This window comes from Fonsecaea monophora (assembly GCF_001642475.1).
Source record: "Fonsecaea monophora strain CBS 269.37 chromosome Unknown Scaff13, whole genome shotgun sequence".
NCBI lineage: Eukaryota > Fungi > Ascomycota > Eurotiomycetes > Chaetothyriales > Herpotrichiellaceae > Fonsecaea > Fonsecaea monophora.
The window spans coordinates 286,419-308,068 of NW_019173944.1; the positions used below are offsets into that span (position 1 = coordinate 286,419).

Genomic DNA, 21,650 nt, shown 5'->3' on the forward strand with positions numbered 1-21,650 from the left:
CGACACAGTGTCGAACAGGGACGACGATACTTGAGGAGATCAATACTCCTCTGCATTAACCAGGGCCAAAGCTTTTACCGAGCTACCAGCAGAGTTCTCCCTCGAGCGACGAAGACCCTAAGACCTTTCTCGAAGCCGCGCACGAAGCCTGGCTTGTTACCGTTGTGGACTACATCTATTTCTGATCTATCCCAATACAGGATGGTACCGGACCGTACGTGGAGGGCTGAGGCCCCTTATTTATCCGTCAGGCAACCACCCCTTTTAGTGGCGTGCTCTCTCCCACACAAACCCATGCCATGCTGGCTTACAAAAATCGACACAGACCCGCGGACAGAGTACACATATTTCACTCAACTCTGGACCATGCTGCACGACTACCTATTCTTACGATGATACTCCTGGCGAAACACGGACACCTCGCCATTTTTTATTGGAATTTGGGGGAAACTACCCACTCTATTTGAGGATCGGGGAATAACTACTAAACATATTTGATAAAACGGGGGGAAATTTTTTTAATGACTTTACGACTTTTATTCTTTTGACTTACTAGGGAGGGAGAGGAAAAGAACTAAAACAAAAAACAAAAAAAAAGAGAAGAAAAAAATGTTGGCTGGCCGGTTCACTGTTGTGTACCGGCCGGCTAGCGGCCAGCGACTGGCTATACATTCATGATACTACGCGGACAAGACACGTGAGATGGACACGGGACATGGGACATGGGATGAGTTAATGACCTCTGAATGACACGATCTCTTGGGAATAGGGAGATGGAGTTATTGAGGTACTGGGGGATTTCATAAACGCGCATGAATTGATCAGAGTGCGGGTGGGTGGGTGGTTGGTGATGCTAGCGGTTCTTTCTTGAGGGTCTATGTATATACCCGGTATCTGTCTATGAATGATGTATGGATGGATGGACGAATGGGTGGACCCGTCAGTCACAGAGGGGGGAGGGTCTATCTAGTCAAAATAATGTATATACAAATTCATATAGCCATGGCTATACATATAGGTGTGGCGATACTCTGCAGAGTCTCCTCCTCGACCTCGACCTCGACCTTTACCTCTAGGCTCTGGAAAATTAAATGAAACCCCTATAAACTTTGCTACGTAGAGAGAGACTTTGTGTACTGGTATTCTTTCTCCGTGTACACATATACAGATAGATGCAGCGATAACCAGGGAATATCTCCTTCCTTTCCTTCCATCAACTACCCAACTCCCTAGGTAGGTAGGTAGGTAGCCACTAACCAATCCAATAAGGCATCGTACATCATGGTAGAGGCACACTCGTTAGTTGGCTTGTCTCCCCGCCCTGCAACAGAGACGTTCGTTGGCTGTGGTTGAATTGACAAGCATTCAACGCTACAGGGTACATGGATATATCAATATACGTTTTTTGTATGCGTATGTACGTATTTCATCCGTGTCAACAAACAAGCCAATTCCGCAATGAATGGAAAAGTGGCCGACTGAGGCGGTATGCCATACTCCTTACTCCTGGACATGTAGATAGACGTCTCCCGCAACACACTCTCTCTGCTCTTGAAGCACCTTCATGTCATGACACACTTTCATTTTCATGTGTTTATGCAAAAACTCCTTTTCCGTTCCCAAACACTCGGCTCGATACCGCACACTTCATACTATCATCCACTCATCTCAATGTCCCTAATTGGGTCGGGATGGCTGTGGTTGCGTGAATGGTGGCCGCTGGACGAAGGACGGTGCACGTCAACCCCATTCACTGGTGTGCTGCCGTTCACCACCCCATTAACGATGCCGTTCTGCTGCGGCTGCTGCTGCTGCTGCTGACGATATCCGTTCTTCATCATAGTCTGGATCAAGAGGGTGCTGCTTTCGCCACCGACGCCATTGACCCCATTCACCTGCCCCGTCTCTGCGGCCTTGGCAGCGGCCTCACGCGCCTTTTCCTCCTTGAATTGACGGTACGTTTTGGTCTTGGGGACCGTGTCGGATAGGAATTCTAGGTTATCTACCCTAGACACAGCCGTGGCTGTTTTTTGTGAACAACCGTTTGTCAGTAAGACGTGATACAAAGAGCGTGCTGCTCTCGACCAAGTTCGAGTCCGGAGGCTTCGATCTCTTTCTTACCTATGTCTTTGTAGGCAATGTTCCTCCTGGGTTTCCGCTCTGACTTGACCACGTTGTGTGCTTGTTCAGTCAGATAACGGATGAATATTTCCTAGTGGATGGCGATCAGTCCACCTCCCTTGAGAGTTTCGACTTCGGGGGGGAGACCCTGGATAACGTACTGTCGCCACTGATATCGCAAAAGCCGCTGGATTGGAGCACTGTGTAATGTCCTCATCCTGAGCAATGACCTTCTTGACCCGTGCCACTTGTTCGCGATGGTCAGCAGTGTTGGTCGCATCAATGAAGAAACCCGGGTGATGACTAACGGGGAAGAGCGGTTGAGCCCGTTATCTCTTCTGGGGGTTCTATCGGGGCATTGTTGTAAGGCATAGTCGTGAGGGAACGATGTCTGCTCTTTATCTTTCTTTTGAAATGTCTTTCTGGCGGGGGTAAGGAAATGTTTTTCAAGCTGGGGTTTGCTCAGATCCCCCACAATTTCGGCAGGGGCAACGCCTGTTCGTCGGATGGGCCTGGATTGGAACTTTTTCTTCAGGAGCAATGAATACCACGACGCGTGCCAGGGAGCAGTAGACTGTGTTCCAGACGCTGTATGAAAGAGCAGTGGATGAGCACGAGATATCCAAGACTAGAAAAACGCGGTTGGCTCCGTTGAGACTGGCAGACAAGTTGATACTGAGGGTTTGAAGAAGCAACAAGTCGCGTCGACACATTTCATATCGAAATGTCACGTTCTGGGCGCGTCCCAAAGAGGAAAGGCGGACGACGTTTCGGGCGCCACGGCGCAAGGCGCATGTGCTGCATTGGCAGCCTCAATTCTTGCTTCTAAGATACAACCAGCCTCTGCTCGGAATGTTCCTCTGGCCATGCTAATCGATCCGATGTTATGACCTCGCGCGTCTTCTCTCCCTCATCCGCCTCCGCCTCCGCCTCAGCCTCCGGCACTACTCGTCGACCGTCCATCTCAGCCCGGCGACTTACCAGGCGACTCTCGTCCCTGTCAGGCCTGGAAAATGGCGAGGCTCCTCCCCTTGTTGCACCGGCGGCGCAGGCTATCACGGAAGAGATTGCAGAGATAAAAAGATATGAAGATTTCACCACCATTGACTGGGTCCAAGATGCCGCTCAAGAACAACTGCGTCGTCGCACCCGGCGGAGAGAGACAAAGTTCTTTGAACGGGATGGCGTCTTGGGTTGGCGGCGCAAGCTGTGGGAGTCCTATGATGCGGCACAGGCATGGATCGTCATTACGCTGGTCGGCATTGTCATTGGCCTCAATGCCGCCGCGCTGAACATCATCACGGAGTGGTTGTCCGACATCAAAATGGGGTATTGCACGACCGCCTGGTATCTCAATGAAGGCTTCTGCTGTTACGGCTCCGAGGAGGGCTGTGACGAGTGGCACAGATGGACTTCGGTCACCATTGTCAATTACTTCATCTATGCCATTTTCGCCGTGCTGCTGGCCTTCGTTTCTGCCTACTTGGTCAAGTCCTACGCTCCTTATGCTGCCGGTTCCGGCATCTCCGAGATCAAGTGCATCATTGCGGGCTTCGTCATGAAGGGCTTTCTAGGGTTCTGGACCTTTTTCATCAAGTCCATCTGCCTCCCTCTGGCTATCGCTTCTGGCCTCTCGGTGGGCAAAGAGGGCCCAAGTGTACATTACGCTGTCTGCGTGGGAAATGTCATTTCTCGATTCTTCGGCAAGTACAAACGAAGCGCCTCCAAGACCCGCGAGATCTTGACAGCGACCGCCGGAGCTGGAGTGGCCGTCGCGTTCGGCAGTCCAATTGGTGGCGTGCTGTTCTCCCTCGAAGAGATGGCATCTTATTTCCCGCTCAAGACCCTGTGGAGAAGCTATTTCTGCGCCCTTGTTGCGACTGCCGTGTTGAGTGCAATGAATCCCTTCCGCACTGGTCAGCTGGTCATGTTCTCCGTCAAGTACGACAGAGACTGGCACTTTTTCGAGGTCTTCTTCTACATTATCCTGGGCATCTTCGGCGGGCTTTACGGAGCCTTCGTCATAAAGTGGAACCTCAAGGCTCAAGCGTTCCGAAAGAAATACTTGTCCAAGTACGCGATCCCAGAAGCCGTGATTCTGGCTGGTGCCACGGCGCTTCTTTGCTACCCCAACATGTTCCTCAGAATAGACATGACCGAGATGATGGAGATGTTGTTCCGCGAATGCGAGGGTGACTACGACTACAACGGACTCTGCGAGGCAAAGAATCGACTCTCCCTTATTGGTTCTTTGCTGGTTGCAACTCTCTTGCGCATATTCCTCGTTATCATTTCCTACGGGTGCAAAGTGCCTGCCGGTATATTCGTGCCGTCTATGGCGATTGGAGCCTCCTTTGGCCGCATGTTGGGCATGATGGTACAATGGCTGTATGAGACTTTTCCGGATTCAAAGTTCTTCTCCGCTTGCCAGCCCGACGTGCCATGCATCACCCCGGGCACGTACGCCTTTTTAGGGGCGGGTGCAGCGCTGAGTGGGATTATGCATCTGACAATTTCGGTCACTGTCATCATGTTTGAGCTTACCGGGGCTTTGACATATATACTGCCGACCATGATTGTGGTCGGTGTCACGAAGGCCGTGGGGGACCGATTCAGTAAGTCGGGTATCGCAGACCGGATGATCTCCTTCAGTGGCTTTCCGTTCCTCGACAACAAAGAAGAACATTCCTTTGGGGTGTCAGTGTCCCAGGTCATGACCAGTAATATTACGATACTTCCTGCAACCGGAATGGAGGTCAAGGCTGTGGCGAAACTACTCGATGACACATCCTACTCAGGATTTCCAATCGTGGAAGACAAGGATTCGAAAATCCTCGTGGGCTATATCGGGAGGACCGAACTCCAATTCGCCATCGATCGCGCAAAAAGACAGGGCGCGTTAGCCTCAGATGCCAAATGTATATTTGCGACGGAGCGAGAGGATGGTACTGAAACACCAACCCCCCTCAGTCCGACTGTCACTCTGGATTCGGCGACGGTACGAAGCGTGGACTTTAGCCCATTTGTCGATGCGACTCCAATAACCGTCCATCCGCGCTTACCGCTTGAGACAGTGCTCGAGATTTTCAAGAAGATGGGTCCACGGGTGATCCTCGTCGATCATCATGGTCGTCTCGAAGGGTTGGTTACTGTCAAAGACTGCCTGAAGTACCAAGTCAAGGTCGAGGCACAAGAGCACTCGGCGGCTGCGAGGGACCAGTCGGCAATACAGCAGGAGAGATTCGTCGATGTCCTCGGGAGGATTGGTGAGTACATTGCGGATAAGATCAACGATCTTTCACGTGGTCGCCTAAAACTCAGTCCTCGGACTGTCAGCGGATGGACGAGAGTGGCTGGAGACGATAGACGTGGCAATTTTGCAGATGATTACAGCCATGAGAACGACATATTGGATGGGACTGAAGATGTGCCTGAACATGGCCAAGAAGGCGTCGAACTAGATACGAGATAAAGATGGTGGGAAGTTATGTATATTTCACAAGGCGAACGAAAGTCGAGATGTCCTCCAGCACCGCCGATCTCTATTCTGCCTTTCATCTTTCACTAACAGTCGGTTCTGTGCAGCCTGCCAGTGAATTCGCGGACATCTTAGAGTTTGAAAACGACTTCGACGCCAGCTCTTGTCGCCAGAGGTCTTCTTGTTCAGCACTGCGGGATTTTGACTCGGATATCCCATCGGCAACAGAAAATCCCCCGAAGTCTTTCTCCTACGACAATAACTCCCCTCAGGAAGGGCTGCTCGATCTGAAAAGCCCACCTCCTACCTCTGCTTGAATACCCCTCCACGACAGATGGACACCTCCTCAGCCTCCGTCAACCACTCACTAGAAGCCGATCAAGGCCATGCTCTTGACCTGTATGACGACCTCTTTGAGATAGACGGTCTCACTCTCGAGGAAGAGCTGGCGGCCTTATCCGACGACGCATCAAGTGATGGCACCGAGCCGGCCATGACAAGTGACAACCGCCAGAAAAAGTCCACTGAGACAAAACTCCCCACGACCCCATCGTCCTTTGCTCGGCTCACCGAGGGCTTCCTCGACGACTGGTCCGACAATCTCAAGGCGCTCGCGTCGTTGCCGAGCACAGAGGCGAACAAAGCCAATCTCATCAGTCACGCAAACGCGTTATCCTCGTGGGTGAGACACAATGTCCTCCCTCGTGTCTCCGCGCTCGAAGCGGATTGTGCACAGGTCAAAGCGGCCAAGCAGGAGCTAGAGGCAGATTACGAGGCGCTGCTGTCCCAGGCTGAGGAGGTGCTTGGCCGGTACGAGGTGCTCTACGAGGCTTACTCGAAGGAATACGACGTGAGTCGGGACAAGACGGAGAAGTTGTGGGAGGTTTGCCTCCTGGTGGAACAGATAGGGGAGTTTGCACAGATGGGCAATGAATCTCTGGGCGAGTAAATCTGATGGAGACTACGGAATGAGCCTGATGAAAACGAGCGACTGAGGAAAGGGAGCTAGTTGGTGTCATACTTCCCTAGGTACCCAGGTAGCTATGGCGTAGAAGGGTGTTGGATGAGGCGCCCTGTAACCTTATATACCTCGTACTTGGACTCATGCCCCCCAACGCTACTACTGGAAAGGCGAGGGACGTACAGTATAAGTACATCACACTCCCAGCGACCTAGTGCCTACAAGTATTTGACAGGGATCCGGAAAGCTGTCCGGACAGCCAGGAACCTCATAAACTAAAGGATAATGCCATCTTTACGATGGGATGTAGCGGCTGTCGTTGATTCTTCCGATCTTCTACGTAATTGAGCGAATTGAGCGAAATCGCGGCTATATTACCTGTCGAATGTCGTCTGCTCATGCTCGTTCCCTAGTTCTCTGACGGTGTTGGCTTGGCTACTCGTATGAAGTGTAAGTAGTTGTAGTTCAGAAATGCCGTCACTTGCTATGATGCTGCCATCATGCCACTATGAAGCTCGGAGGCATAGGGATAGAGTTGTAAGTGGGAACGCGTATATTAGATGCTGCTTTACACAGGACGCGCGTCGAACCACCAATAGGGTCCCGGAATTTGACTTGAATCGCTTAGGCGGCAACAAATATGGCCGAAGCTAGAACTTTAAAGCCTGGTTGCTGAGGCAGCCGGTTCGAACGTCATTCATTCACATTTGATATTATCAAACTCCCCCTCTTCCTCTCTTTTCACGACCAACTCTCACAAAAAACAAATTACCAACTTCATTTTCTACAACACACTCCGTATCACTGTGTAGACCACAATTTTGGAACTCACAGCCTGACTTCTTTCCACGGAGTTCGCCCACGCACAAGATCTGGAGCGCACCAACATGCCTCGGACCCGGAAATCCGCCACTCGGCCTAGCCAATCTCTCCAGTCGACTCTCTCCTTCAACAACAAGTCCGCGCGGGTGACGAAGCCGAGCGCCAATGCGCAGAGAGACGAGCACAGCGCTTCGGCGAAGAAGCTGGTAGAGGTCGCGGACAGAGACAGGTTGCAGACTGAGCCGGAGGTGGTGGAGGTTAAGAATGAATTGACCTTAGAGGAGACGGAGGAGGGCTCGCAAGATATCAAGGCGGAGGTAGCGGTACCAAGTCAAAGTGTAGAGCCGGAAGAGGCAGAACAGGAAGAGGAGGTAGAAGAGGAGATCGAGGTGGAGGTCAAGACGAGGTCCAGAAGGAAGCAAAAGGCCCAAGCTGCCGGGGACAAGGACCAGCGTGAACTCGCAGCCGAGAAAGTCACGGATTCGCAACTGAAGAAATACTGGCAGGCCGAGGAGGACAGTCGGCTTGCTCCTAGAGGTATGTTTCCATTTCCCCACAGCATGCACGTTTTCCACGGATGTCAAACACCATTGAACACACTCGTTTTCCCCATGTTTGTACACGACTGTCTCCCTACCAGTCCCGAATCCCCTTTCATCCTTCTATTCCCTTGAAAAACATCTTCCCAGTCCGTCAACCTTGCCTGCAAATTCCCCTGCCATGCCCATACTAACCCATACCCCCACAACAGTGCACCAATCCGACCTGTCCCTCCACGAAAAGATCCTGCGCCACTTCGACCTCTCGTCCCAATACGGTCCGTGCATCGGCATCCCGCGTCTCCAGCGCTGGCGGCGCGCAAACACACTCGGTCTCGAGCCGCCCGTCGAAGTCCTCGCGGTCCTGCTGAGAGAACAAGACGGCGCCAAAACCCAAGGGTGCGGCAAGATGGCCTACATTGACGAGTTGAGCGGTGGTCGGGTCGTTTTGGTCGAGTAAAAAGACAAATTGGCATCGGGGTTGTGCTGGTGGTTGGGTGGGTGGGTGGCTGACAGCTGTGATTGACTGCTCAAATCGGCGCAAAAAAAGGAATTGCAACGACTGTGATGGACTGTGGCATAAATACTGCAATCGTGGGCTTATTCATTGGGGTGGAATTTAATCCGGGTTTCTGTACTTGTGGACTTGCAATTTCTCTATACAAAAATGACCTCACGTTAGTCACTGTGCGGCATGAAAGACAGAAGCGTGCTGTACTACCAAATTGCTTGAAGCAGAGTAGATTTCATTACCGCCTCGGGTCTAATGTTTGTTCATTTACAAAAAAAGTCGCTTGCTTGGCCCTTTCTACTCGAGTCGCCCGTGACCCTCTGTTCTGCTAGCATGACGTGAAAACGACCGCTGAACTCATGTCTGATGTCGTACACGGCACCCATGCGCACCATAATGCTTCCTCTTCAACAACAGAGTCGCCAAGTTGAACTCCCGGTAAAGAAACATACCTAGCCTGCAACCGCTCTTTTCCCATCGCCCGCCCCCCATTGCCAAACCATCGTCAAAAGGGTCGTAGTGATATCTCGGTATGCTCTAGATCAAAAGACATGGAACCATCAAAAAATCGTGTTCTCATCTTAAGCACCAAATTCGGGCACCGTCGACGTCTTGCCGAGAAGAGCCAAGGGTACGATACCTGAGACGTGCATCTCTGGGCCGTAAACATGCATGTCCAACTTCAACTCCTCACCAACGGACTTGATGTTCTTGAGACCCTCCTGGTAGTTGGGGCCAGCGCGACGAACCCAGATCTGAACCTTGTGCTCATTGAGGGACGGGGCCACCTCCCTGAGTGCACGGATGACACCCTTGAACGTTGAGGCGACGTTTGTAAAGTTGGCAATACCGCCACCAATGAAGAGCACCTTGCCATCAGGGTGCATGGGTGCGCGGAGCATCAGGTCGAGAACAGTTCTCGCGTAGTTGTACGTCTGGGTCTCAGTCGGGGCCCCGGAGTATTCACCGTAATTGGCCAGCTCGCTGACAAACCCGGCGGAGGCAATAGCGTCGGCGTAGACCACCGAAGCACCACCACCAGCCACCAAAGTCCAGATTCGGCCCTTGGCATTGAGAACGGTCAACTTGAGCGAAGCACCAGTCTTTGCATCCATGTCCGCAATGTACTTCTCCTCTTTGCTGAGCTCACGGCCGAAAGGTGCAGGGAACTCCATCGGCGGCCCAACGTCAATGGTGACTTTTCCATCGGCTTTAACTCCGGGAAGGCCAAGAGCAGCAGGGCTTCGGGCAATAGCCCATTTGACACCGCACTCAAAATCGGCCGTTTGATCGAGTTTGGCAGCAAGGTCAAGGAAGTGGACTTCGGCGGAGGTGCCTGCGGCGTTGGGGATAACGACCAGGGGGTTGATTTCAAGGTAGGTGAATTGGCAGTCCACGTAGACGGAGTACAATCGAACAATGAAGTCGATCAGCACATTGTGGACACCCTTGGGCACATCTGGCAACAGAGTCGCAGCCAGCTCTTGATTTGAAGGGAACCTCTTCAGATCGACTGGGACCAGGATCTTCTTGGCCTTTGCATCAACATCACCGACATCCACACCACCCTCGTGGGTGAAGAGGATCCAATCACCCTAAAGATCGCTGTTAACCTGTGAACTGCGGCAAATGAGGGCACATGGTGGCTGGAACTCACATCTCGCACAGAGTTGATATTAATGTAGTATTCGGTGTCTTGAGGATGAGGCACAAAGGGTTCAACGAGGAATTGGGAGAGTATGCCTGTGACATGCTCGACCTTGACCTCCTTGCGGGCTCTCTCCTCGATCCATTTCCTAGCCTCTGACCAGGGCTTGTTCAAGGCCAAAAGGCCGCTCTTTCCTCTTCTCTTGATCAGTTGATCTGGCTTTGCAACGAATTTCGAGCCTGGCTGAAGGAGCCAGGGATAGGTGGCTTCAGCTTGGTCCAGAACAGTTGACACTGCTTGATCTTCGGGGAAGAAGATGGAGGCCAATTTGGGAGGAGGGTTATGGACTCCAGAAGCCTTTAGCGGAGTAGGCTTGATAACAGGAGCACGAGTGAGGTGGTAGTTGAGAATTGCCTTGCCATCGGCCTCGAGAATGGACTTTGCTGACATTGTTGCGGCGGTGAGGTGAGGGGTAACAGTGCGAAGGGTTCAGGGACAGTCAATTGGGAATATTTGACCAGGATTTTTGAGATAGAAAACACTTAGGAAGACAGAAGACAGCAAGGACAATAGACAAGGAGGTCAAGTCTGAATTGCCGAATCGAAAGTGCGAATGTGAGTTGTAAGGAGGAACAGTATGAACACAGCCGGGGGCCAGATTTCACTGTTTGGCTCAGTTTACAGTTGGACTTCGGAGGGAAACAATAATTGCTTGCCCTCGACTTTTTTCGGGTGGATCCCCTCCCTTCCCCTAGAGCCCTGACGTGTGGGTTGTTGGGGGCAGGGGTAGTGCCTTCGGGCGTGAGCTAGGCGTGCTAAACTTATCGAGGGGCATTCTCAGCATGTGTTTTAGGTGTGGAGACAGGGCTACTAGCCCGCGCCAACGCCAGGGACAAACCGCCCGCCATCTCCATCGTCCATCGTTCTCGTCTCCATGGTGTTTGACCGACAATCCCCAACTGTCGGTCACCGCCAAAAAAAATATATTGGCCCTGTGACGTTGAGACTGAAGAAGATTGTAATGCCGAACTACTAGTCATCCATTGGGAATCCAACCACCTCTTTCACTCATTAAGTTACACAAAGACCGAAACATGATGACTATCAGCACCAAATTTCCAGTTGGCTCGGTTTCGAGCACCGATTGAGCGTTTTATTGTACGAGTAGCTTCGGTGAATCTGGACAGATACGAGGAATAGTTGCCCTGGAGGAGGCGGGTATAGGCTGCATAATGCGTTGTAGTTCCACCGGGCTACGAGATACGACGTGCACTTGTTACGGGGGCCGGACTCCGAATAGTCGGGCACGCGAGAACGATCTTTTCCTCCCAATCGATAGGTGACTCAATAGTCCTTCAGGCCCGCTCCCTGCAGACTCAGCGGATATGGTTCCAGGGGTCTTCAGCCTCTCCCAGTTCTGGGGCCCCAATAAGGTATAGTGGCAGCTGATAGTGCCCCTGGGCTGAAAGGCTTGAGTGGCGAGTGGGCTGTCCATGTCCAAGTCCCCCCACTCCAATTCTCACCGCCCGGAGAGTCTGCTGGTCCATGGCGGGATGTGCTAGAGCCTAGAGGTGGTGGGCTTGTTGATGGTTGCCCTCAACACAATATTGGGGGCCGCCAATTCCTATTTTCGGGCATTCGCCCAGGAGCTTCTCACGGTTGGGTCGCGCAGCTAACTAACCGGACCTGCCTCAACAGACGATCCCTAATCCAGTCGGCGCACCCTGTGTGGTCCCTCAGGTCCCTCAGCATCATCTGCGCTCTCCACAACTGCGCACTGGCGGGCGACCCTTTGTTGTACCCTTGGGGGAGAGAAAGTGAACACCATCTCATCCACCACCAACACCGGGCTCAATTCCTCTGGCCACAACTTTTTCTTCTCCTCGTCGGCGATTTTGATCTCTGCTCATTTCCACGCAGTTTGCTTCAATCTCTTTCTGTTGCCCTCCAAAGCTCAACAACCAACCCCCTTCCCTAATGTAAGTCCCATTGAAAGTATCTATTGCTTCACCGAGATCTGCGTTGAACATTTTGTCCCCTTACACACCCCTCCCTCCTATTATACTCTCCTGGCCAGACGACTGAAGGCTAAAGTTTCTCTCTTGTCTTTCCATCACTTGTACTGTTGTCTTCTCATTACCAAGTACTGTCCTCCGCTTCAGCTGGCTAACACAATGGGCATTCCAGTCCGTCAAAACTCCCCTGAGAACGCCGCTTCCGCTATGCCTTCTGCTACATCTGGCGCCGCCAGCAATGGTGTGCCCACGATTGACATTCCCAATGGGGACAACATAGACTCCGAGACTCCTTTCTCTGCCAACGATAACATTCGTCGATTTGCTCCTCCCTCGAGGGGACTGAGCCCATCCCAGAATGCCCTCTTCCACAACAAGACCAGATGTTTTGTCTAGTAAGTAATTCCTTGGACAAGAGGCGCAAGAGATCTGACAGTTCCAACAGTGGTATGCAGCCCAAAGCCGTCCAGGGCATGCTGGACTTCGACTTCATCTGCAAGAGATCGACCCCGTCCGTGGCCGGTATTATTTACACTTTTGGCGGTCAATTCGTCAGCAAGATGTACTGGGGTACCAGCGAGACTCTCCTCCCAGTCTACCAGTCCGTAGAGAAGGCCTTTGAGAAACACCCTGATGTGGACACAATTGTCAACTTCGCCTCTTCACGTTCCGTCTATAGCTCCACTATGGAGCTGATGGAGATTCCCCAGGTTCGCAGCATTGCCATCATTGCCGAAGGTGTGCCTGAACGACGTGCCCGTGAGATCATGGTCAAGTCAAAGGAGAAGGGAATCACAATCATTGGGCCCGCCACCGTTGGTGGCATCAAGCCCGGTGCGTTCAAGATTGGCAATACTGGTGGCATGATGGACAACATTGTTGCGTCCAAGCTCTACCGCAAAGGTTCCGTGGCTACGTCTCCAAATCCGGCGGTATGTCCAACGAGCTCAACAACATCATCTCACAAAACACCGATGGTGTCTACGAGGGTATTGCCATCGGTGGTGACAGATATCCCGGAACTTCCTTCATTGACCACCTCCTCAGATACCAACAAGAGCCAGAATGCAAGATTCTCTTGCTTCTCGGTGAGGTTGGTGGTGTTGAGGAATACCGAGTGATCGAGGCTGTGAAGAAGGGTCAAATCACTAAGCCAATTGTCGCCTGGGCTATCGGAACTTGCGCCAGCATGTTCAAGACCGAAGTTCAATTCGGCCACGCTGGTGCTTCTGCCAACTCACAGCTCGAAACTGCTGTTGTGAAGAACCAGAAGATGAAAGAGGCTGGCTTCTTTGTCCCTGATACCTTTGAAGACATGCCCAATGTTCTCAGCGAACTCTACCAGAAGCTGGTCAAGCAAGGCACTATCAAGCCTGCGCCTGAGCCAGCTGTCCCCAAGATCCCCATGGACTACGCATGGGCGCAAGAGCTCGGTCTTATTCGAAAGCCTGCCTCCTTCATCTCTACCATCTCCGACGACAGAGGTCAGGAACTGCTCTATGCGGGTATGCCCATTTCGGACGTTTTCAAGGAGGAAATTGGTATCGGCGGTGTGATGTCGCTGCTGTGGTTCCGTCGCCGCCTGCCTTCCTATGCAAGCAGGTTCTTGGAAATGGTGCTCATGTTGACTGCTGATCACGGTCCGGCCGTGTCTGGTGCCATGAACACCATCATCACTGCTCGTGCGGGCAAAGATCTCATTTCTTCTCTGGTCGCTGGGCTGTTGACCATTGGCTCTCGATTTGGTGGTGCTCTTGATGGTGCTGCTGAAGAGTTCACCAAGGCCTTTGACAAGGGCTGGTCTCCGAGAGAGTTTGTTGACACGATGAGAAAGGAGAACAAGCTGAGTACGGCAAAGCCCCAACCCACTGCCAGATCCATTTGCTAACTTTTGCAGTTCCTGGAATCGGTCACCGAATCAAGTCTCGCAACAACCCCGATTTGCGGGTCGAGCTTGTCAAGGACTTTGTCCTGAAGCACTTCCCCTCGCACAAGCTTTTGGATTATGCTATTGCCGTTGAGACCGTGACTACCTCCAAGAAGGACAACCTGATCCTGAACGTCGACGGCTGCATTGCTGTCTGCTTCGTCGATTTGCTCCGAGACGGAGGCTCCTTCTCCGCCGAAGAAGCTGAGCAATATCTCGGTATTGGTGTTCTGAACGGTCTTTTCGTCTTGGGTCGTTCCATCGGTCTCATTGCCCATTACTTGGATCAAAAGAGAGTAAGTTCTCCACTGTTGCCTCGGTGTGCACCGGTTACTAACGTTCTTTTTAGCTCCGCACTGGACTGTACAGACATCCTTGGGACGATATCACCTACCTTGTAAGCCTAATGCGCTCTACTGTCCCTAGAATTCGCCACTAACTTTGAACAGCTGCCCACCATTGGAAAGACTCCCGGAAACGAAGGTCGTGTGGAAGTCAGCGGGGAGTCATTGTAATTTTTCGTGCCAGCGTTGGATTGCAAAGCGTATCGAGGCCACTTCGCGCGTCGGGGTGCGTGACTTTGTTGGGTTCGGCAGGATGCAACATCTGTGGTACTGGGGTTTCAAGACAGGGCCGGGAGTTTATTATCACTTACGAAAGACCATGATGAGGGTACAAAAAGCCTCGGAAGACTGGCGGGAGAAATGGTGGGCTCGGTTCGTGTACAGCAGAATGGTCTTGTAGACGGCGACTGCGCTATGCGTCTTGTTGTCACCATTGCACCGCGCGAATGCCCGCATACAACATTTCCTTTGCCTACATACATATCTTCCACTGCTGTGCTCTTGTTGGATTTACTTGATCTGCGGACCCGATGGCCGTGTAATTCGTAGCTATGCTCATGACGCTGCCACTGATGCTGCCCACTGCCACGATCTTCTTCTCTAACAACAATACCTCTCGTCGAAAAGAATAGACACACAAACAGATCACAAAACGAATGATAGAAGAAAGATACCTGCAAAGCCAATTCCCATGGGGCCGAGAGTGAGTCAGGGAGATATGCAGGATAGACTCAAAAAGGTTGATGTCGTGACTCTTGACACGGCGTGCGAGCTAGCGTGCTCTCTTTACTTCTTCGGGTGGTGAGCATGACGCCAGCCACGAAAGAACACGCTTCATGGCAAGCCTCCGGTCTGCAGAGCGAGCTCTCTAAGCATTCTTCAGACAGTTGTCGATGACCTCGCACATTTCGAGGATCTTCTCTTCCTCAAGTCGCCTGCCGACAATCTGCAAGGCTACGGGCGCTCCGTGGTAGAACTCGGCGTCATAGTCTTGTTGGATCCTGCCGTCAATGTCGCTTAGTGGTTTGAAGGTGTTCATGTCTCTGGCCTTGTCGAGCTCCTTATCGGCAAAGGTGACGGGAAAGGTGCAGGCGCCAAAGTCTAGTTGTTTTCCGTGATCAGTATAGATAAGGTTACAATGTAATAGAACAAAGAACCGTGCTTACCCAAAAAGTTGACAAAGCCCGTGTAGCCAACATACAAACTCTGCCTCTGTGTCTGACCCAACCGAGGGGCTGCCCATGGCGATGTGGCACAGATGATGCCGTCTAGTCGTGGTTTCTCGTCGGTGGCAGTCGCATTCCAGCGGTCAAGATAGGCTTTCTGCAGTTCATTGCGCCGGAGGTTCATCATCCGCATCTTGGTCGGCCCAAGCTCACCCTCACCAGCGGCAGCCGCCAGTGCATATCCTTCCATGCTAGGGAAAACCGGCTCTCCCCAAGGCTTAATGAGGTCCATGATGGCAGCGCCACCAAGATCGAAGAAAGCTGCTTGGAGATTCTGGGGCCGTCAGGAAACAACTTAAACGGTGCTGAGAACGTGGCAACACATACCTTGACGATCGCTTCATGATCCTCGGTGGACCAAGGGATAACCTCGTGGCCTTGCTTTTCCAGCGCGGCTTGGGTCATTTTCAAAGCCCGCTCCACGGGTGGATGAACGTGAACGAGGCTGTCATGGACGCCAATCAGGCCAAAGCGGAGCTTCCGTCCTGGTGGCTGGATGACATTGCTTTTCCATGGCAGCGGAACAACCTTGTGGTCATATTCCCAAGGTTTCACGTCTTCAGACAAGAGAGCTTCAGAATACAGCTGGAGCGTTTTCAAAGATCTCGCCATCGGCCCGTTGACTGACAAAATATATTCCTGTCCCGCTATACCTGGCTTGGCCCCATAATGCGGATAGCGACCAAAGCTGGGTTTCAGACCATACAGATTGCACCATGCTGCAGGAATGCGGATACTGCCACCGACATCTGTACCAATACCTAGCGGTGAGGCTTTGAAGGCTATCAGAGCTCCTTCACCACCACTAGATCCTCCGGGTGAGAGGAATTTGTGCAAAGGGTTCCGCGTTTCACCCCAGACATTGTTGTTTGTTTCAGCCATCATCATGGCTACAGGGACATTTGTCTTGACATAGAAGACTGCGCCCAAATTTCGCAGAATGGTGACGAGCAACGAATCCTTTTCGAGAGGCTCATTGGCAAAAATCGCCATCCCGTTGCTAGAAGGATGTGGTGCTGTTATGAAGCAGTCCTTGAGCGAGATAGGCAGTCCATGGAGAGGGCCGATAGTCTTCCCCGTACGTTCCAGGTACTCATCGAGGAACTTTGCCCTTTCGATTGCCTCTGGATAAAGCACTTCAGTCAAGCAGTTGGTCAATTCTTGGGCTAGAGCAGAGGCCTTCGAGAAGGCTTTGGCAACTTCGAGTGCCGTCCACTGCTTTGTTCTGATCTTTTCGAGGATCACATCGGCTTCTGATTGAATGATTTGACGCTCATCGTCGGTGTAGTAGTCAGATTTGAGCGCATACTCGGTCAGGTTGTTGGGCAAGTCTGCTTCATTCCATCCTGGAGTCTTGTAGAAGGCGGCAATATTGGCAGCCCTTCTCTTACGAGCTATTGCCGAGGCCTCTTTGTAGTCACGCGTCGCCATCTTCGTCAAAACTTGGATCAGCAGGACGGACAGGTCAGCAGGAAGGTTGAACTGGATAAACAACACGACCGAGCAGCATTTCGACCAAATCTCGAGCGCGGATTAGGGCGTCGACTGCGATCTCGGAGTTAGCACAATCAATGCACGGGAGTCTATCTTGTGCCAGATGAGCATTGGTGGGCAACAAGCATGGAGGAATTGGGTACATACTTTAGTGCCGAGGTGTTACATTTGACCGTCGATGTCCGAGAAGGGTGGAAGGGGTCATTTTGGTCCTTTCGTCGTCTATCGCCGTCAGTGAAGATACAGACTGCGCCACATCAGCGTGCGGGGTGTCCGTACAAGTCTGCGCATGACGCCATAGCACGTGATGTCACCGCCACAAACTTGGGCTCGGAAGTGACGGGGTTGGCCAAGCCGGAGAAATCGATGAGTGATCGGCCGAAATATCTGGGCGTGCTGGGTAAACGAAGTGGCTGGGTGATGTGCGTAATAGGCATCAGTCTCGACCTTAGGGGGCCCATGTGGACACCGCCAACCACCTGAAAGGACAGCCGGGTGACCACTCAGAGGGCACGAGGCACCCGGAATTGGGCGAGTTCTCTTCAAAGGAGGGGTCCTTCTATTGCCTTTGCCGCGGGGCTGGCTCAGCTGCGCATTGCCAGTTTCAAGGCCCCGTCTGATGAGTGAATAAGTGCTGAGTCCGGATTCACCATCATCCATCCTCAACCGCAACTCATCCTCCCGAAGCTGCGCAAGCTCTTCCCACATTAATCCCAGCTCGCTATAAATCATCTTAAAATCTTCTCTTCCTCCATCGACCTATCCTTTTCCTTCGCTATTCGGATACCAAACCACACCCACTTCAGATTTTAAGTCTATCCTGTACTTCCTAGTCTACTCCTAGTCATCCTCACGCCATCCACACAATGTCCGGACCTTACGATTCCTACGGAGGCGGTCAGAACTACGGTAGCCAATATCCCCAGCAAGGGTACGGTAGCGGTCAAGGCTACCCGCCTCAGCAGTCATACGGCCAACAGTATCCTTCTCAACAAGGCTACCAACAATACCCTCCTCAAGACCAGGGCTTCGGCCCACCTCGCCGACAAGATTCCTTCGGCCCCCCTCAGTCTGGTGGCTTCCAGCATGGACAAGCTGGTTACCAGTACGGAGCCTACGACGCCAGCAACCCCCAAGGCCATTCAGGATACTATGGCAGTAACCAACCTCAGCAGCAGCAATATGGCGGCAACGATGCCTATGCTCAGAACCAAGCCTACCAGTCACAAATGGGACAGGGTCAGCATGGTGGCCAACAACAAGCCCAGGGTACAAGTCTGCCACCGGAAGTGGCCAACCATCAGTTTTCCCCTCAATCGACTGACCCCAATGCGCCCAACTACGACCCCAATGCTCCCCCCATGACCGAGAGTGATCGCGGCCTCCTCGGCGCTGTCGGCGGCGGGTTTGGTGGTCATTTCTTGGGCAAACAGGCCGGCCATGGCTTCCTAGGAACCATCGGCGGTGCCATCCTCGGCAGCGTGGCTGAAGACTTTTTGAAGGATAAGAAGAAGCAGCATCATAGCAGCGGCAACAGCAGCTGGGGTGGTGGCAGCCGATACTAAGTTGATGGATACATCAACAAGACTTTTTTTTGCGGCAACTGCTGCTTGTTGGGAGGTCCTTTCAACACCATGGATGGGTTCTTTTTTCTTTGTTTCCTTTTTCGCGAGATGAGCTGATACAGACGGGAATACTTGGTCACGACTCATGACAAACACTGTACTTGGTTTAACTGAACTGCCTTTCCAGCATGCATCAGAGTATGCTTATGCTTTTTCATAAGTCAATGGCTGCGCAAGGGACAGGGAAGGACTTTCGGCATCCATGAAAGGAATTGACGATATCACTTCACCCCGATTCATCTCGTCATTCATAAACTCAACGTGTCTAGATTTGCTTCGTGTGTCTAACTGCATAAGTAACACCCAGCCCAGCAACCGGGTAACCGTTTTACCGCGTCACGGCGTCACAAGTGTGCTGACAAGGCTTCTCCTCCAGTTGTGCCAACTTCGCTCGCATTCTTGCCCAAGTCCTTGAACCCAACATACCCGTTGTCAATGACCCTCTGGATATGGCCGTAGAACAGCTTCAAGCCGCCAAAATAGAAGCGCATGGCGTACTTCTTGCCCGGGATGTTCCGCCCAAAGATCCAGCTGGCCGTTTCCTTAAACAGGCTGCCCTCGGCGACGCGCTCGCACTCGAGACCCCATTCCTTCTCGGCTTCGGGCGTCGCCTCGATGAGCGGCACCGGGGCGGATGCCGGGTTGGATTTGCGCAAGGTCTCGGCGCGCTCGACCAGGCGCGAGATGAGCTCGACGTGGGCTTCGAGCGCGGGGGGTAGGTTCGTAAACGGACCCTGAGGGCCCGTGATCATCAAGAGGTTGGGGAAATTGGGCACCGAGACGCCCAAGTAGCTCGTCGGACCGGTCGGGTCCCAGTATTCCTTGAGGCTGATGTCGTTGCGGCCGCGGATGCGGATGCGGTTATAATTGCCCTCGACGGCGTCAAAGCCAGTGGCAAAGACGAGCACATCGAGCTCGTAAAGCTTGCCATCGCTGGTCTCCACGCCCTGCTCGGTAATGCGGGTGATGGGCGTCTCTTGTAAGGCCACAACGTCCACATTGTCGCGGTTGAACTGCTCAAAGTACCCGCCGTCACAGAGCGGTCGGCGCGCGTAGTAGTCGTGAGGCTGTAGCTTACGCGCCTTCTCTGGGTCTTTAACAATCTGCCGGATCTTCTTGCGGATAAATTCGCAAGCGGCTTCGTTGGCTTCCCTATCTGTGGCGATGTCGCAGAAGCCGCCGAACATGAAGCGGAAGCCGTTGCCCGCCTTCCAGAGGGTTTCAAAGATATGTTCGCGCTCTTCCGGGGAAGTCACGGATTTGAATGGAACAGTGGACTCGACAAAGCCAAAGCCCACGATTGAGTTTCTGACTTGGTCGAAGATGGCGTCGTAGTTCTCATTAACCCATGCACGGTAAGCAGGATCGACGGGTCGATCACCGCTGGGGACGCTATATTGAGGATGTCTCTGGAAGCAGGTCAAAGACTTGACCCGCGGTGCGATGTCGGTGATAACCTGGACTCCGGTCGAACCGCAGCCTATAATACCAACGCGCTTGCCAGTTACATCAAGTCCTTGGGGCCAGTTTGCGGTGTGAACCTTCTGTCCCTTGAAACTGTCGATACCGGGAATATCGGGGTAGTTGGGCTTCGAGAGTAATCCCAAAGCGGTGATGAGATATCGCACTTTGAGGCTCTCCCCAGTACTTAGTTCCACTTGCCAGTATCTGGAGGTATCGTTCCAGACTGCGGAGAGAAGTTCAGTGTTGAATTGCATATCCTTGCGCAGATCATGTCGCTCGGCGACATGCTTTAGATATGCCTGAACTTCAGGCTGCTTGACATAGTGGTGACTCCACGGCCAAGTTCGCAAGTCCTCTTTATCCCATGAAAATCGATAGACAAAACTCTCTGTGTCACTCATGGCGCCCGGGTAGCGATTCCAATACCAGGTTCCACCAATATCACTGGCCATTTCGATCACCCTGGCAGACAGGCCCATCTGTCTCAGCCGGTGCAGCTGGTAGATGCCGCCAAAGCCTGCCCCGACGAGAAGGGCGTCAAGATCGATCTCTGCACGGGCCATGTTGGTTTTTAGAGTGAATCAGCTCTCGGGAAAAAAAGTGGTTGTGGTCGAGCAAGACAAGGACTTATATCGAAGCAAGAGGAGAGCAGACGGTCTTCAAACCCCGGCCAGATGGCACAATAGATACTGTAGGCCGGGGGAGGGGGGTTTTCTGGGGTGACGGGGATGGTCTGGAGGTCGGATATCAGATGGGGTCCTCTGCTAGCCTGATGCGTTAGCGGTGCGTTCCCCCTATCAGTGATAGGCTCTCGCTCCACGGATAGACCGTTAGCTCTCCGGGTTTCATATCCCGTGGAATGGGGAAAATTCTGGACGGTGGAGAACGAGGGGAGTAATTTCGGTCCCTGGTCCTTGGATCAGATTCAGTGGTTCATCTGGGAGGTTCTTCCGTGGCTTTATGCATTGGTCTCGCCTCAGGACTAGCCAGGACGCCTGCAGGCGATCGAGGACGCTTAGGGATGAAGGGAGGGTAGCAGCGGGATGCATGATTGACGAGACAGTGTTGCGGGGGGCTGTTGAAGCAGGATGCTGGAGGGGGTTTTTTTTGGGTCGCAGTTCGAAGCTGGTTGCAAGCTTGAGGTGGCAAGGAAGGCGAGCCAGTTCATTCGCCAAGAGTTCTGCACTGTGGGCTTGGAATTTGATCTTCCTCGGCCCAAAATCCCACGCTGTTCGTGTTCCCCGCATCCCTCAAAGGCCGCAGTTGACTGCTGCTTTTGTTACCAAGTCCCCATGCACACATGATCACCTCCACGGAATCGCAAGTGGGAGGGTCAGCGAAAATGCCACATCACGTCGCGGTGTACACCGTCGTGTCCGTCTTAAATGCCAGGTATGGTGCTCGATTCATCTGACAACTCGATCTCGTCGATTTCTTATTCTGCCTTCACCTTTTCGTACTAGACCAAAGTAGTC

The 21,650-nt window shown here is 52.6% G+C and overlaps 9 protein-coding genes across 9 annotated transcripts; 5 read left to right on the forward strand and 4 right to left on the reverse strand.

The window, feature by feature from the left end:
• Positions 1-1,655: 1,655 nt before the first annotated feature.
• On the reverse strand, positions 1,656-2,493 carry AYO21_02880 (hypothetical protein; the record flags this gene model as incomplete). Its single annotated transcript, XM_022652856.1, has 4 exons — positions 1,656-2,023; positions 2,122-2,212; positions 2,283-2,368; positions 2,430-2,493. 4 exons carry the CDS (start codon positions 2,491-2,493, stop codon positions 1,656-1,658), a joined length of 609 nt encoding a protein of 202 aa, XP_022514881.1.
• Positions 2,494-3,007: 514 nt separating this feature from the next.
• On the forward strand, positions 3,008-5,593 carry AYO21_02881 (hypothetical protein; the record flags this gene model as incomplete). Its single annotated transcript, XM_022652857.1, has 1 exon — positions 3,008-5,593. The coding sequence occupies one exon, from the start codon at positions 3,008-3,010 to the stop codon at positions 5,591-5,593; it is 2,586 nt and encodes an 861-aa protein (XP_022514882.1).
• A 340-nt stretch (positions 5,594-5,933) lies between these two features.
• Positions 5,934-6,548, forward strand: AYO21_02882 (hypothetical protein; the record flags this gene model as incomplete). Its single annotated transcript, XM_022652858.1, has 1 exon — positions 5,934-6,548. One exon carries the CDS (start codon positions 5,934-5,936, stop codon positions 6,546-6,548), a length of 615 nt encoding a protein of 204 aa, XP_022514883.1.
• An 899-nt stretch (positions 6,549-7,447) lies between these two features.
• Positions 7,448-8,381, forward strand: AYO21_02883 (hypothetical protein; the record flags this gene model as incomplete). The annotated part of the gene is made up of 2 exons (XM_022652859.1): positions 7,448-7,919; positions 8,023-8,381. The coding sequence occupies 2 exons, from the start codon at positions 7,448-7,450 to the stop codon at positions 8,379-8,381; spliced, it is 831 nt and encodes a 276-aa protein (XP_022514884.1).
• Positions 8,382-9,013: 632 nt separating this feature from the next.
• AYO21_02884 (hypothetical protein) lies at positions 9,014-10,530 on the reverse strand (the record flags this gene model as incomplete). Its single annotated transcript, XM_022652860.1, has 2 exons — positions 9,014-10,027; positions 10,090-10,530. 2 exons carry the CDS (start codon positions 10,528-10,530, stop codon positions 9,014-9,016), a joined length of 1,455 nt encoding a protein of 484 aa, XP_022514885.1.
• A 1,724-nt stretch (positions 10,531-12,254) lies between these two features.
• Positions 12,255-14,537, forward strand: AYO21_02885 (ATP-citrate synthase subunit 1; the record flags this gene model as incomplete). Its single annotated transcript, XM_022652861.1, has 6 exons — positions 12,255-12,490; positions 12,541-12,929; positions 12,986-13,942; positions 13,993-14,318; positions 14,372-14,419; positions 14,472-14,537. The coding sequence occupies 6 exons, from the start codon at positions 12,255-12,257 to the stop codon at positions 14,535-14,537; spliced, it is 2,022 nt and encodes a 673-aa protein (XP_022514886.1).
• A 697-nt stretch (positions 14,538-15,234) lies between these two features.
• On the reverse strand, positions 15,235-17,023 carry AYO21_02886 (hypothetical protein; the record flags this gene model as incomplete). The annotated part of the gene is made up of 3 exons (XM_022652862.1): positions 15,235-15,467; positions 15,533-15,866; positions 15,920-17,023. The coding sequence occupies 3 exons, from the start codon at positions 17,021-17,023 to the stop codon at positions 15,235-15,237; spliced, it is 1,671 nt and encodes a 556-aa protein (XP_022514887.1).
• A 929-nt stretch (positions 17,024-17,952) lies between these two features.
• On the forward strand, positions 17,953-18,651 carry AYO21_02887 (hypothetical protein; the record flags this gene model as incomplete). Its single annotated transcript, XM_022652863.1, has 1 exon — positions 17,953-18,651. The coding sequence occupies one exon, from the start codon at positions 17,953-17,955 to the stop codon at positions 18,649-18,651; it is 699 nt and encodes a 232-aa protein (XP_022514888.1).
• Positions 18,652-19,055: 404 nt separating this feature from the next.
• On the reverse strand, positions 19,056-20,738 carry AYO21_02888 (hypothetical protein; the record flags this gene model as incomplete). Its single annotated transcript, XM_022652864.1, has 1 exon — positions 19,056-20,738. The coding sequence occupies one exon, from the start codon at positions 20,736-20,738 to the stop codon at positions 19,056-19,058; it is 1,683 nt and encodes a 560-aa protein (XP_022514889.1).
• Positions 20,739-21,650: the final 912 nt, after the last annotated feature.